Source organism: Mesoplodon bidens, assembly GCF_964165515.1.
Source record: "Mesoplodon bidens genome assembly, chromosome: X".
NCBI lineage: Eukaryota > Metazoa > Chordata > Mammalia > Artiodactyla > Ziphiidae > Mesoplodon > Mesoplodon bidens.
Genome location: NC_138163.1, coordinates 94,063,875 through 94,076,579, shown reverse-complemented (window position 1 = coordinate 94,076,579; position 12,705 = coordinate 94,063,875). Strand labels below are relative to the sequence as shown.

The following is a 12,705-nucleotide window of genomic DNA, read 5'->3' as shown; positions in this document are numbered from 1 at the left end:
GACACTTAAGTCAGACACCTGGATCTACTAGGCCATAATGTCCACGGAGTAGGGCAGCTTACATCATAGCCTGAACCTTCTGCAGAGTCTTCTCTAGATCCAAACACTACTATCACTTTAGAAGTTATCCAGTAAATGGATCAAAACAGCATGCCTAAATGTAATACATGCTGGCTCCAAAATCCAAAGAGGCACCCCATACACTGTTCCTCTTTCTTCATGGTGTGTGGTACAAGGTGCAAAAACATGTCTCTCACTTTAGAAGGGAAATTTTGACATTTCCCAGACCTTTGAACCCCTAGAAAATTTCCTGACGTGGCAGGCCCTCAACCTTCAAAGGGCACTCTCTGGCACACATATGTCTAAGGCATCTAAAGTGTTTGTGCTTTCTGTTCACAAGCCCCAGTTAGCATAACAGCATCAATTAAACGTACCAGCACCATGTTGTTTTATCAGGAGTATCAAGATCCCTATGGACCTTGTGGTCTGCAGAATGCACCAGGGACAAAATTGTATCTTTACTGTCTTGTCCCTGCTGCATAAATGCAAACTGAGTGTGATTTTCCTTACTCATGGTAGTGCAAAACAAAGCACTTGCCAGTTCAATGGCTGCATACCAATTGCCATGGTTTATACTGATTTGCTCCAATAAAGGTGTCAAATCTAGGGAAAAAATCCTCTGCACAGCTGCCGATACATAAAGTGATCAATAAATATCTTTCTTGTGCAGTCACTATGGAAAACAGTAAGAAGGTTCCTCAAAAAATTAAAAACAGAACTACCATATGATCTAGCAATTCCACTTCTGGGTATTCATCTAAAGAAAATGAAAACACTAACTTGAAAGGATATATGAACCCCCATGCTCATTGCAGCATTATTTATAATAGCCAAGATATGGAAACACCCAAGTGTCCATCGATGAATGGATAAGAAGATGTGGTACGTATATACAATGGAATACTATTCAGCCATAAAAAAGAATGAAATCTTGTCATTTGTGACAATATGCATGAAACTTGAGGGCATTATGCTAACTGAAATAAGCCAGGAATTTGTACGTAAGTGTGACTCCAAGAACAAATCTATAACAATCTACTAGGTAAAAGAAAAAGAAATTGAATTTCTCTGATTATCTACAAGGTTGAATTATCCTGGAAGTTAAATGACTTCAGGCAAGTTTTCTTTTTGCTCTTCAGTTTCCAAAAAATTTGAGTATGTTAACTGTCAAAAATTCTAGATGCCGAAACATATCAAAAACAAAATGAAAAGCAAATGAACAGGTATGTAAAATGAATATACTCAATATGTATGGCATATTCAATAAAAAACTGACATTCCAATGTCAAATACAAAATAAAACAGCATGAGCAGACAACTAATATAAGGCCAATAAATGTGAAAATATATGTATTAATGCATGCAAATCAGGACAGTGAAATATTTTTTCTCCACCTATTAACAAAAATGTAAAAGATGATCTGCAATGCTGGAGAGGATGTAGGAAGACAGCACTTCTCATACTCATTAGTATAACACTGAATGAAAAGGGCAGGAGAACTGCCCATGCAATACTGGAATAAATATCAATAGTGATACCCTTGGGTGATACTTGCCAGGTAGTTACAGTTTTTAAAAAACCAAGTGGCCTGTATTTAGGAAATGAACCAACTAATTATGTGCCAGATACTTTGCTGAGCAGCTACCTCACATCAAGGAGGGAGGAATTTTCAACCCCATTTTACAGCTGTGGAAACCAGGCAAGTTAACTCTCAGACACAAAAATCTAGTAAGATTCAAACCCATGTCTAATTCCAAAGCTTGTGCTCCTTGAACTACAGCACACGGGGTCTATGGGAGTGTCATAACAGTACAATACTGTCTTAATTTCATAATGCAGTTTAAGCAGGCCAATAGAATATTGGACAGAAGCTGGGATTTCTACTGCTGACATAGGATCAACTGACATGGCCACCCAATACATAGGTTAATATAGGTTAAGCTGAACTGTATGATTAAGAATCAGTAATAAAGAAAGCTAAAACACTGGCCTCACATGAAATCTAGTGAGAAAGGTGTTACCACTTTAATTTTCTAGATAACAAAATTGAGAAAGATCCTGCAAATACAGACAGAATTTGAATCCGTACTTGCTCTTTCCATTATACCATGCTGCTTTCAATGCACAGAAGCAGCAGCCAGACAGCCTACTTCAGGTATATATAGCTATAAACTGTTTAGTGCTCACTCTCCACTGATCACTAGCTTATTCACCTTTTTAACCAAGGGAAGTTCAAAAGAAAATTTGACTGTTTCAAGACAAGTTGCTGTTTTACTGCACTGTGTGTATATAAGTGATGATATATTTGGAAGATCAATATGAGTGAACTGACTGCAAAGATTTTTTTCTGAAATGAAAAAACAGGCAAACTTTTGGATACTTACAGCCTCAGTAGGTGTCTTTTTCAGTTTAGTCCTGTCTACTTTCATGTTTTCGATTTTCTGTTTTATGATCTGAAAAGAAATTCCCCAAAATGTGAGACTTAAAGCTGCAAGCTTGAGCTTTACATGCTTGGACATAGACAATATAGAACAAAGAGCATGCAAAATGTTTAAAGTAAAATTGGAGTTATGATGCAGGCCAACTCAGAGGCACAGATACGAGGTAAAGAGTGGTAAACAATCTCTCCAAATAAAACTGGCCCACATTCAAGTTACACAAGCTTGTAACCAATTTAAGCCAAAATTAAAATGACCCCACCCTGACCTCTCAAACTCATATTTGAAAGTAAGAGTAAAATGTTTTAACACACCTCAGGATGGAAAAATTCACCATATCCTGCAGTTTTTTGGAAAACTCAGCAATTTCACTTCTCGGAATTTACCCAAAGAAAATCATAAGAATGTATATAAATATTTAATCACAAGAATCCATACTGCATGACCATGTATAACAGTGAAGAAGTGAAAAGGATCAAATATCCAAAATAGGATTGGTTTAAAACAGACTATTACACAGCTGTTAAAAACACTGCACACAATTACATAACAGCAAAGCTGTTCATGGTGAAATAAAAAGGTTACAAAACAGAATAAATAGTATAAACCCATGTTTAAAGAAAACAGCTTAGAAGGGGTATGCATCAAAATGTTAATTCAATCTAACCAAAAGGATTATGTATGATTGTTTTACCTGTGCTTTTCTATATCTTTATCTGTACTGTTTTAACCCATAAAAATATATTATGTCATAAGAACAAAGGAAACAAAATACTTTTATTTTTTTTTTCATTAGAAAATGAGGTATATAAAACTCCCACTAGAAATATCCTAAGCACAGAACACAATCACTTTACTAAGGTCCATTATGATGCTCCGGCCAAGGCACAGGAAGAAACAAAGGTTTTCCCCCATTAGCAACTAGCACATATGCAGAGGAAGAGGTGAACTGCAGGGCTCTTTACCTCTAATAATGTATTTGCTATACAGCAGTCACTGGGGGTCAATGTCCCTCCTCCAAGAAGGCTGGCATAATATAAAGCTGACTAAGCACAAGTATAAATTTTAGGCAGCTTTTGGTCTAGAGTTAGTCCAACATGCTCAGTATTTTGGAAATAACATGTATTTGTCTGTATGGCTGGCATCCATTCAACCAATGGGCATTCAGAAAGAGTTGGTACAAAATCCAGAATATGTTCTAAAATGTTGCTATAGGGATCATTCCTGAAGAAAAAAAGATGCTTCCCCTCTAAAGTTCACATTTAGGGTATGTGATTACAGATTTTACTTTTTTAAAAAATTACCTCAGCATCTAAGAGAAAATAAGCAAGATGCCTTCTGCCAATAACTTCCAAATATCTAAAATGAGGCCAACAGGATTCTGGCAACAATCTGATACATGTAGTGGAAACTATAAGTGAGCTACTTGTACACTTACTCTCAGGTTTGCTTTGTCTCACAAAACCTCACACCCATTACTTAGAGCAAGTGGCTGTCACATCATTGTGGCTGTAGTCATTTGTGGGAGGCTATTACACTGCCTCAGCTACAGGAAGTAGCAGTTAGCCCCAACACCATACAACCCGAATCACTGAATACTCTCCCTACAAAATTAGGAGCAAAGTAAGAAGGTCTGCTCTCTCCAGTTTCATTCAACACAGTGTTGGAAGTTCTAGCCACTGAAATAAGGTAAAAAAAGGAAGTAACAGGTATACAGATCAGAAAGGAAGAAATAAAACTGTCCTTATTTGCAGGTAACAAAGGATTATCTAAGTATAAAATCCCAAGGAGTCTACAAAAAACTCCCCAGAACTAACAAGTGATCTCAGCAAAGTTATAGGATACAAAATAAACATACACAGATCAATCATATTTCTGTATACTGGCAATGGACATGTGGACTCAAAACTTTACAACACCACTCATAATTGCTCAAAAAAATTGGAAATACTTAGGCGTAAATATAACAAAGCATGTACAGGCCTTGTATGCTAAAAACCACAATATGTTGATTTAGAAAATCAAGACCTAAAAATATGAAGTGATATACTATGTTCATGGACTAAGAAGACTCATATTAAAGACAATGGAACTACAATAGCTCAAACAATTTTGAAAAAGGAGACAGAGGGAATCACTCTATCCAATTTTAAGACTCTCTCTCTCTCTCTCTCTCTCTCTCTCTCTCTCACACATACACACACACACACACAGAGCTACAGTAGTCAAGATTGTATACACAGTAATAGAGGAGGGATAGACACATATGCCAATGGACCAGAATAGAGAACCAAGAAATAGACCCACACAAATATGCCCAACTGATTTTTGACAAAGGTGAAAAAGCAAGACGATCAAAGGATATTTTAATCAACAAATGGTGCCAGACCAAGTAGACATCTATATGCAAAAAGATGAACTCTGACCTCAGTCTCATATTTTATATAAAAATTAACTCAAAATGGATCATGTGGCCAGGATGTGCAGAAAAGGGAACTCTTGTGGACTGCTGGTGGGAATGTAAATTGGTGCAGCCACTATGGAAAACAGTAAGGAGGTTCCTCAAAAGATTAAATATATGATCCATCAATTCCACTTCTGGATATTTATCCAAAGGTAACGAAAAAAACTAACTTGAAAAGATATATGCACTCCCATGTTTACTGCAGCATTATTTACAATAGCTAAGACATGGAAGTAACCTAAGTGTCCACTGATGGATGAATAGAGAAAATGTGGCTGTAGATAGATAAAATGTACACCACATTTTATGTTTTTATATATATTAAAGATATATAAAATGTAATATTATTCACTCTTACAAAAAAGAAGGAAATCTTGTCATCTGCGATAACATGAATGGACCTTAAGGGCATTATGCTAAGCGAAATAAGCCAAACAGAGAAAAGACAAATTCTGTATGATCCCACTTATATGTGGAATCTCAAACAAACAAAACCCCAAAAAAACAAAAATACAAAACTTATAGATACAGGAAACAGATTGGTGTTTGCCAGAGGCAGGGGCTGGGGGGTGGGGTGGGTGAAACAGATGAAGGTAGTCAAAAGGCACAAACTTCCAGTTATAAAACAAAGAAGTCATGCGGATATAACGTGCAGTGTGATGACTGTAGTTAATACTGTATTATATGTTTGAAAGTTGCTAAGAGCAGATCTTAAGAGTTCTTATCACAAGAAAAAAAACTGTAACTATGGTGATGGGTGTTAACTAGACTTATTGTGATCATTTCACAATATATACAAATATGGAATCATTATGTTGTATACCTGAAACTAATGTAATGTTAAACGCCAATTACATCTCAAAAAAGAAAAAAAAAAAGGATGATGGACTTAAATGTAAAACTATAAAATCTACTGGGAGGGGCTTCCCTGGTGGCACAGTGGTTGAGAGTCCACCTGCCGATGCAGGGGACACAGGTTCGTGCCCCGGTCCGGGAAGATCCCACATGCCGCAGAGCGGCTAGGCCCGTGAGCCATGGCCGCTAAACCTGCGCGTCTGGAGCCTGTGCTCCGCCAACGGGAGGGGCCACAACAGTGAGAGGCCCGCATACCGCAAAAAAAAAAAAAAAAAAAAAAAAAACCACAAAAGAAAAAATCTACTGGGAGAAAATATTTGCAAACCATACATACTATCTAGAATATATAAAGAACTCTTGAAACCCAACAATAAAAAAAAAATCCTCCAGAACAAGAGCACAGACTAAAACTTGTGCAAATAACCAACTCACCACGATTTTACTGGTTTAAAAAAATGTAGATGAAGTCACTGGCAAATCTTCACACAAATATGTATCTCACTTTAACTAAAGCTATTTTGACTTATTCTGTACCATTCAAGGGTCTGGACTGAAAACAATAGACTCTGGCTAACTAAAACAAAAATGTGATTTACTGGAAGGGTAACTGATAGCTCACGCAATCAACAGGAAAGCTTAGAGATCCACATTCAGAAAACAGACAGAACCAAGGAAGCGAGGCATCCTGGAACTACAGCCAAAGACCTCCCACAGACACAGCTTAGTTGGGGGTGCCTACGCTGCCAACACCGGACTCTGAATGCCTAGAAGCTACTGCTGGTGGCAGTATGATATGATTTCTAAATGGCCTCAGGTATTTGCATCAGTGGCTCTAGATGCACTGTCCCAAGTGTGAGCATCTGATTGGTCAAGCTGAGGTCCCATGCCTATGCTCTAGCTGTCAAGGTTCTGGGAGAGCAAGTGCATTTGGCTTTTTCAGTTTCCACACTGTTCAGGTTCCAAATTTTCATAAACAGATTCAGATGATAGGCACCCAAATAAAAAAAAACAAGCCAAAACAAATGAATGATCAAGCACACGTTCCCGTAACAAGTACACTGTTAACCTGGCCTCTATAATTTTGTTGCAAGAAATACCTATAGTTTAAAAAAGATATCACTGCCTGTGAGACATCAATTAAGAAAATTCAAGTCTTTTTTGTTCCTGTTCTATTTCTAAGCTGGTTTCACAGTAGGAAGGGAGAATACTTTTTGAGTGCCCAGTACAAACCAGATAATACTTAGGCTGGTGTTTCTCAAAGCATTCTAGAGCATCTTGCTCCATGAAGACTAGGTTCCAGTAATTTAGGAAATGTTACAAATTTCTCTTCCTTTAGGACAGTCACATGGCTGACTGACATTACTAACAGCTCCAAGAAATCCCGGGTAAAGGAAACTTATTAGGACATAGAAACATTTTTCCTGCAGGTGGCATCTATTGAAAGTCCAATTTAAGAACCCCAAAGAATACACTTTGAGACATGCTGCTCAGGGGCCTCATATTTGTCTTTCCTACAATCCTCACCATGCAAGCCAAGTTCTTTCCCCATTTACAGATAGAAAACAGAGGCTCAGAGAAATTCAGAACCTTGCCTGGTTAGTGAATGTTGGCGCCAAGATCTAAATCCAGGCCCTTCTGACTCCCAAGTCCATGCTTCAATAACATGCTGTTCACTTTATTTACTAGTTTTACAACAATGCTTACAGATGAAAATACAAATTTGTGACAAATTCCTCTACACTGTTGGATCCTATTGTTCACAAAAAATATTGTAAGAGAGGAAGCTGGGGCACAGGGTGAAAAGCTGAGATATTATCAATCTCACTAATGATGGAACAGTAACTAGAGAATGAGTTCTACCTAATGCTTAGAAGTTAAACAGATGAAAATCCCATTACATAAAAAAGTCTCTAACAAAAAGAAGTGAATTCTAAACAAATCCCTGGAAATAGCCTACTGCCTTTGTTGGGTCAGACCAGAACTCTGTGCACCAAGCAAACTCTACACATAATAAATATTTCTTCCTTAACTCAGGTTAGAAAGATCAACTTTCAGAAAACTAATGAATTATTATGAATCACCATCTGTAGTGATTACCATTACACTTAAATACTTCCATTTAATTAACCATTTCTTTTTTCACTCCTTCATTCCCCCCAACTTCACTTATCTTTGAAGTTTGAATCTTGGTTTTATAGGGTTTACATCAAGACAAGAGGGTACAATTAAAATACAGTGAGGGAAGTCACTCTTTAAAGGGTAACTCACTCTGTAGTAACCACCTCCGGTTGATCAAATTTATAATGACTTTCAATATTGAAATCAGCTTAAGGGCAGAGGACACCTATAGTTCCAAATCTGGGTCAACAGCAGTTGAGTACAGTGGTGGACTAGCCTTACTATTCAAAGTATGGTTGAAGGATCAGCAGCACTGATATCACCTGGGAGTTACTAAAAACGCAAAATCTCAGGCCCCACCCAGACGTGAAGAATCAATCTGTATTTTAATAAGATCATATATTAAAGTTTGAGAAGCACCAGATTATAACACAGGCTCCAGACCAGGAAACCCAGGTTAGAATCCCTGCTATATCACTTACTCACTGTATGAGCATGGACAAATCAGCGTATGTGCACTTCTGTTTTCTCAACTGTGAAATATGGATAACGGATCTCCCACTTTCATACTCACTTTCATCCAATCCATTCTCCAGAGAGCAGCAAAAGTAATCTTCTTAAAACATAAATCAGCTCACGTTACTTCCTTGCTTAAAACCTTTCAACAGTTTCCCTACAATTATTTCCAAATTCTAACCATGAGCCAGAGGGCCCTGGCATGATTTGGCTCCTGGAACTCTCTCCAATCTCCTCTCTGCACAACCACATTAGTCCTTCCGTTTAGTTTCTGGAACACTCTAAATTGTTTCCAGCCTCTAGACAGTTACAGGTGCTATTCCTACTGGAATGCTTCTGCTCCACACTCTCATTCTTCCCAGAGCTAGTTCTATTTGAGAAATTCACTTTAAACTAAGACCCAAAGCGGCTTCCCAAGGCAACCTGCCTAAAGCTGTCTGTTATTTTTTTTTTATGATAGTAACCCTGCTTATTTCTCTCATCGCAAATATCAATTAGTATAACTGGTTTGATTTCCTACAGTGTTAAGCTCTCAGCATCTAGCACAGCATCTTCCATGTGATAGATATGCAAATATTTATAGAATTGAGTTCAGGAAAGAAGTATGCACTGAGAAAAAAAATCTGTGATTGTAAGCATATAGACAGTACTTGAAGCCATGGGAGGAGAATCCAGCAAAGGAGAGGCTGGTGAGGTAGAAGCAAAACTAGTTCATCACGGCATCATGAAAGACACAAGATGGCAAGGCTAATCAACTGGGTCAAATGTCAAAATGAGGTATGTCCAGAAAAATGTCCATTGAAATTGGGACTAGAGATAACTTGACAAGCATTAGTTCCAGTGGCATGGTTGTAAAGGAAGTCAGACTGGAATGAGTCAAGGAATCAATAGGAAGTGAGGCAATATAGATGGCATGTGTAGAATACTCCTGAAAAGGCTGATTGTAAATACAAGCAGAAAATTATGGGGTCTCACTGAAAGGTAGAGGGTAAGGGAGAGGAAAAGGAGATAATGGAAAGAAAATCCCTAAGAAAGTTGAGGGTAGGGGACTATATAGAATCTCACTATTTCACCTTAACGTAGTGAACACTTACGTGGGCTTTCAACAGCAGAAATAGTACTAACCAGAATTAGGACAATCCTCTTCTTAATCTCTTAAAACTTGACTGAGTGTCCCTCCTACATGCTCACACTGTACCCTGTACCTATCACTTCCTGACATTAATGAGAAAATGTATGCCACAGGATGAGGAAGAAAACCAACCAACCAACCAACCAACCAACCAACCAACCAACCAACCAACCTTGGGAAGGGAAGAAATATACAACATTATCAGTGGTTGCCTCTAGGTGGCAGGATAACACAGTTTTATTTATGCTTCATGCTCTTCAGAGCCTTCCAAATTTTCTATAATCATGCATCCATTTATAATGAGAATTTTTCTTTTGTACAATTTTTCTTAAGGTAGAAAACAGTGGCCCCTGAACCAAAGGGCATGTATCAAATTAAGAAAAATATCCTCTAAACAAATGCCTTGGATTGGCTGCTGTTGGCTCTTGGAGCCTCTTTCCTATACCTCTTGCTGGTTAATCCTGAAGTATGGCACACAGCAAGCATTCAGTATTTATTGATTTGGTTTATTATTGGTAGGTTAAGAAATGCTGCACACATGTACGGGAGTGTGGATCAATCAGAGTCAGCCTACCCATGGGAACGGCTGCTCCGTGAAGGCATTTTCCCTATTTGATTGTTTTGTTCACAGCTTAGCTGTACACTAAGCTCCTATAGGAAACAATAAATATTGGCTAATTAAATGAAAAACAAAAAGAACAAAACAAAAAAGTCAGCCTAAGATTCCCACCGAAATCATGGAAAAGCATTATGGTGGTTTTAAAGTAATGCTTTAGAGAATACTGAACTCCAACGTCCTACAAAGCAAAATACTTAATTATATTTGCCTTTTGCCTCTCTGCAGTCTCTTGAAAGTAAATTCGGGTGAGAAATGCCCAGACCATCCATCATGTCAGGAAACAGCAAGCTGAAACTTGAAACCCAGCCTGCTATTGACCATTTGATTAGAGGCAGAGACATCACATTGACTGATTTGTAAAAGGGGACAAGGGGACACCACCTGATTATCAGGCCTTTCCATCCAGTCTAGTTTCTGATTATTTACATTAATACCCACCAAATATTCTGAGAACCCATTTATCACCATAGTAACAACAGATAACATTTACTGACCACCTATTATGTATTATCTCTAATCCTTATAACACCTTGGCGATGAAGATCATTCCTGGTTTACTGAGGCCAAGAGTAGCCACATACCCAGTAAGTGGTACAACCCAGATTCAAACCAAATTTGCTCCACAACTGTACAGTACACAAAATGTCTATGCACAGTCCACCCTGCTACACCCCTCCTATAGACACCGATATTCCTGTCCTTGGCCACATAAAATATGACCCTGAGAACTTCTGACCTAGATTTTATTGGACATTTGATAGTAAGATGTAGTAATAAAGCAAATGAGGTATAGCCTTTACTCACCCAAGACAAATCTGGAAATTATCTGCAGAAATACGTCGACAGGGTCTCTCTCTCCCTCAAAACCTGAAAACACTATACCTCAGATAAGTTTTCATGCTTGCTCTTGGTGCTTTTCTGCACTGCAGTATACTCAAAATAAGGGCAGGGATACCGAGGAGGAAGAATCTGAAAACTCCAACACTGACTTTGGAGGTGAGAATGGCGTCTGAGAAGTCATCCCCTACACGTCCTCTACCCTACAGTCCTGGGAAGCTGCAGATCCAGGAGTTATCCTTCTGGTCATTACTCCCAATTACTTAGAGAGAGAAACTGGCATCAAAAGAATTTAGGCAACAAATAGGGCTCACCAAAGTTGTAAATCAGTTTTGCCAGCAGAGACGAAATGGCAGCATGCCAAGGAGACCTCCCTTCCTAGCATTCCTTAGGAAAAAAAATAAAAACAGCAATGCCTGTGTGAAAGTTATGCTTATTAAGGAGAAGAGGAAGAGACTCCTTGTCTACACATTTTAAATTGGTGCTCTGGAATAATCTTAGTCTACGCTTTAAGAATGCTCTGTCTCCCATCCCCATCTTTACTTGTGGCTGGATTTGGTGCAAAAGATCAATGGTAACAATGATGGATCATTCCCTATCTCATCACATCCAATTTCAAAGATGCAAGTACTTCTCAGTCTTGCCCACCTCTAACAGAAAATTAAGACATCAGCCTTTAAACTAATATGCTCTATTGAATTGTCAACAACTTAACCACACAAAAGCCTGCCACTATCTAATAGATGATCTTCACTCAGAAGAGCCACAGACGGCATTCAGTGAGTTCAGGAAAACACATCCGTCAGAAGTCAAAGCTAATTTAAAAAAATCTTTAAAATAATTTACTTAAAAATTAAATCTGGAGTTCTCAACCCTAGCTTTGTAAAATCAACTGACACTTATTTTGAAAACGAAAACTGTCTGGCCATATAAATATCTGACTCAATAGATAAGAGGTGGGAACTTTTTTTTTCAAGCTGTGTAGGTGATTTGGCTGCACAGCCAGACTTGAGAGCCACTTTGTTATATATTGTTAATTATGCTTTGCCAATCTGTGATTCATTTAGGAATATGCTTAAAAATAATGGGGGAGGGAATGGGATATAAATAAGTATAGCCATGTGTTGACAACTGTTGAAGCTGGGTAACAGGTACATGGGGGTTCATTATACTGTTTGCAAACTTTTGTGTATGTTTGAAAATCTCATAAATTAGAAATATTTTAAATTAAGACTTTACCTTGCAAGATCCCCCTATTCCATCCTCCACATTGCTCCCAGAGCAATCTCCCTCAAACTCAAAATCTACCTACAACATCAAGTGTAAACTCCTTACCTAACCAGCATCCAAGACCTCTAGGACCTAATGCCTGCTTACCTCTCTTACCAGGGCCATGACATTACATAATATTCCTCTTGGCTCCCCACATGCTTTAACCATGTCAAGTTTTTACAGTTTCCCTACCATTCAAGACCTTTGATACCTTGACTCAGATTGTTCTCTCTGCTAAAATGGCTGCTCCCTGCATATATTCCCTAGAGCTCAGCTTACATGTCACTTCCTCTGTCAAGCCTTTTCAGATATCCCCTCCCCCAGAGTAACACTGATCACTCTCTCCTTTGTGTCCCCACTGTGTCCTGCACATACCCTCAATCAACACACCTC

General features: G+C 38.3%; 1 protein-coding gene across 9 annotated transcripts in view; it reads right to left on the bottom strand.

Annotated features, from left to right (window-relative positions):
• HUWE1 (HECT, UBA and WWE domain containing E3 ubiquitin protein ligase 1) overlaps positions 1-12,705 on the bottom strand; it is a 143,634-nt gene that overhangs the window by 114,030 nt on the left and 16,899 nt on the right. For all 9 annotated transcript variants that reach the window (XM_081221600.1, XM_081221606.1, XM_081221607.1 and 6 more), the window contains one exon: positions 2,446-2,514. In XM_081221600.1, the coding sequence (XP_081077726.1) occupies positions 2,446-2,490 (45 nt within the window). In that variant the 5' untranslated portion in view covers positions 2,491-2,514. The remainder of the gene's footprint in view (positions 1-2,445; positions 2,515-12,705) is intronic.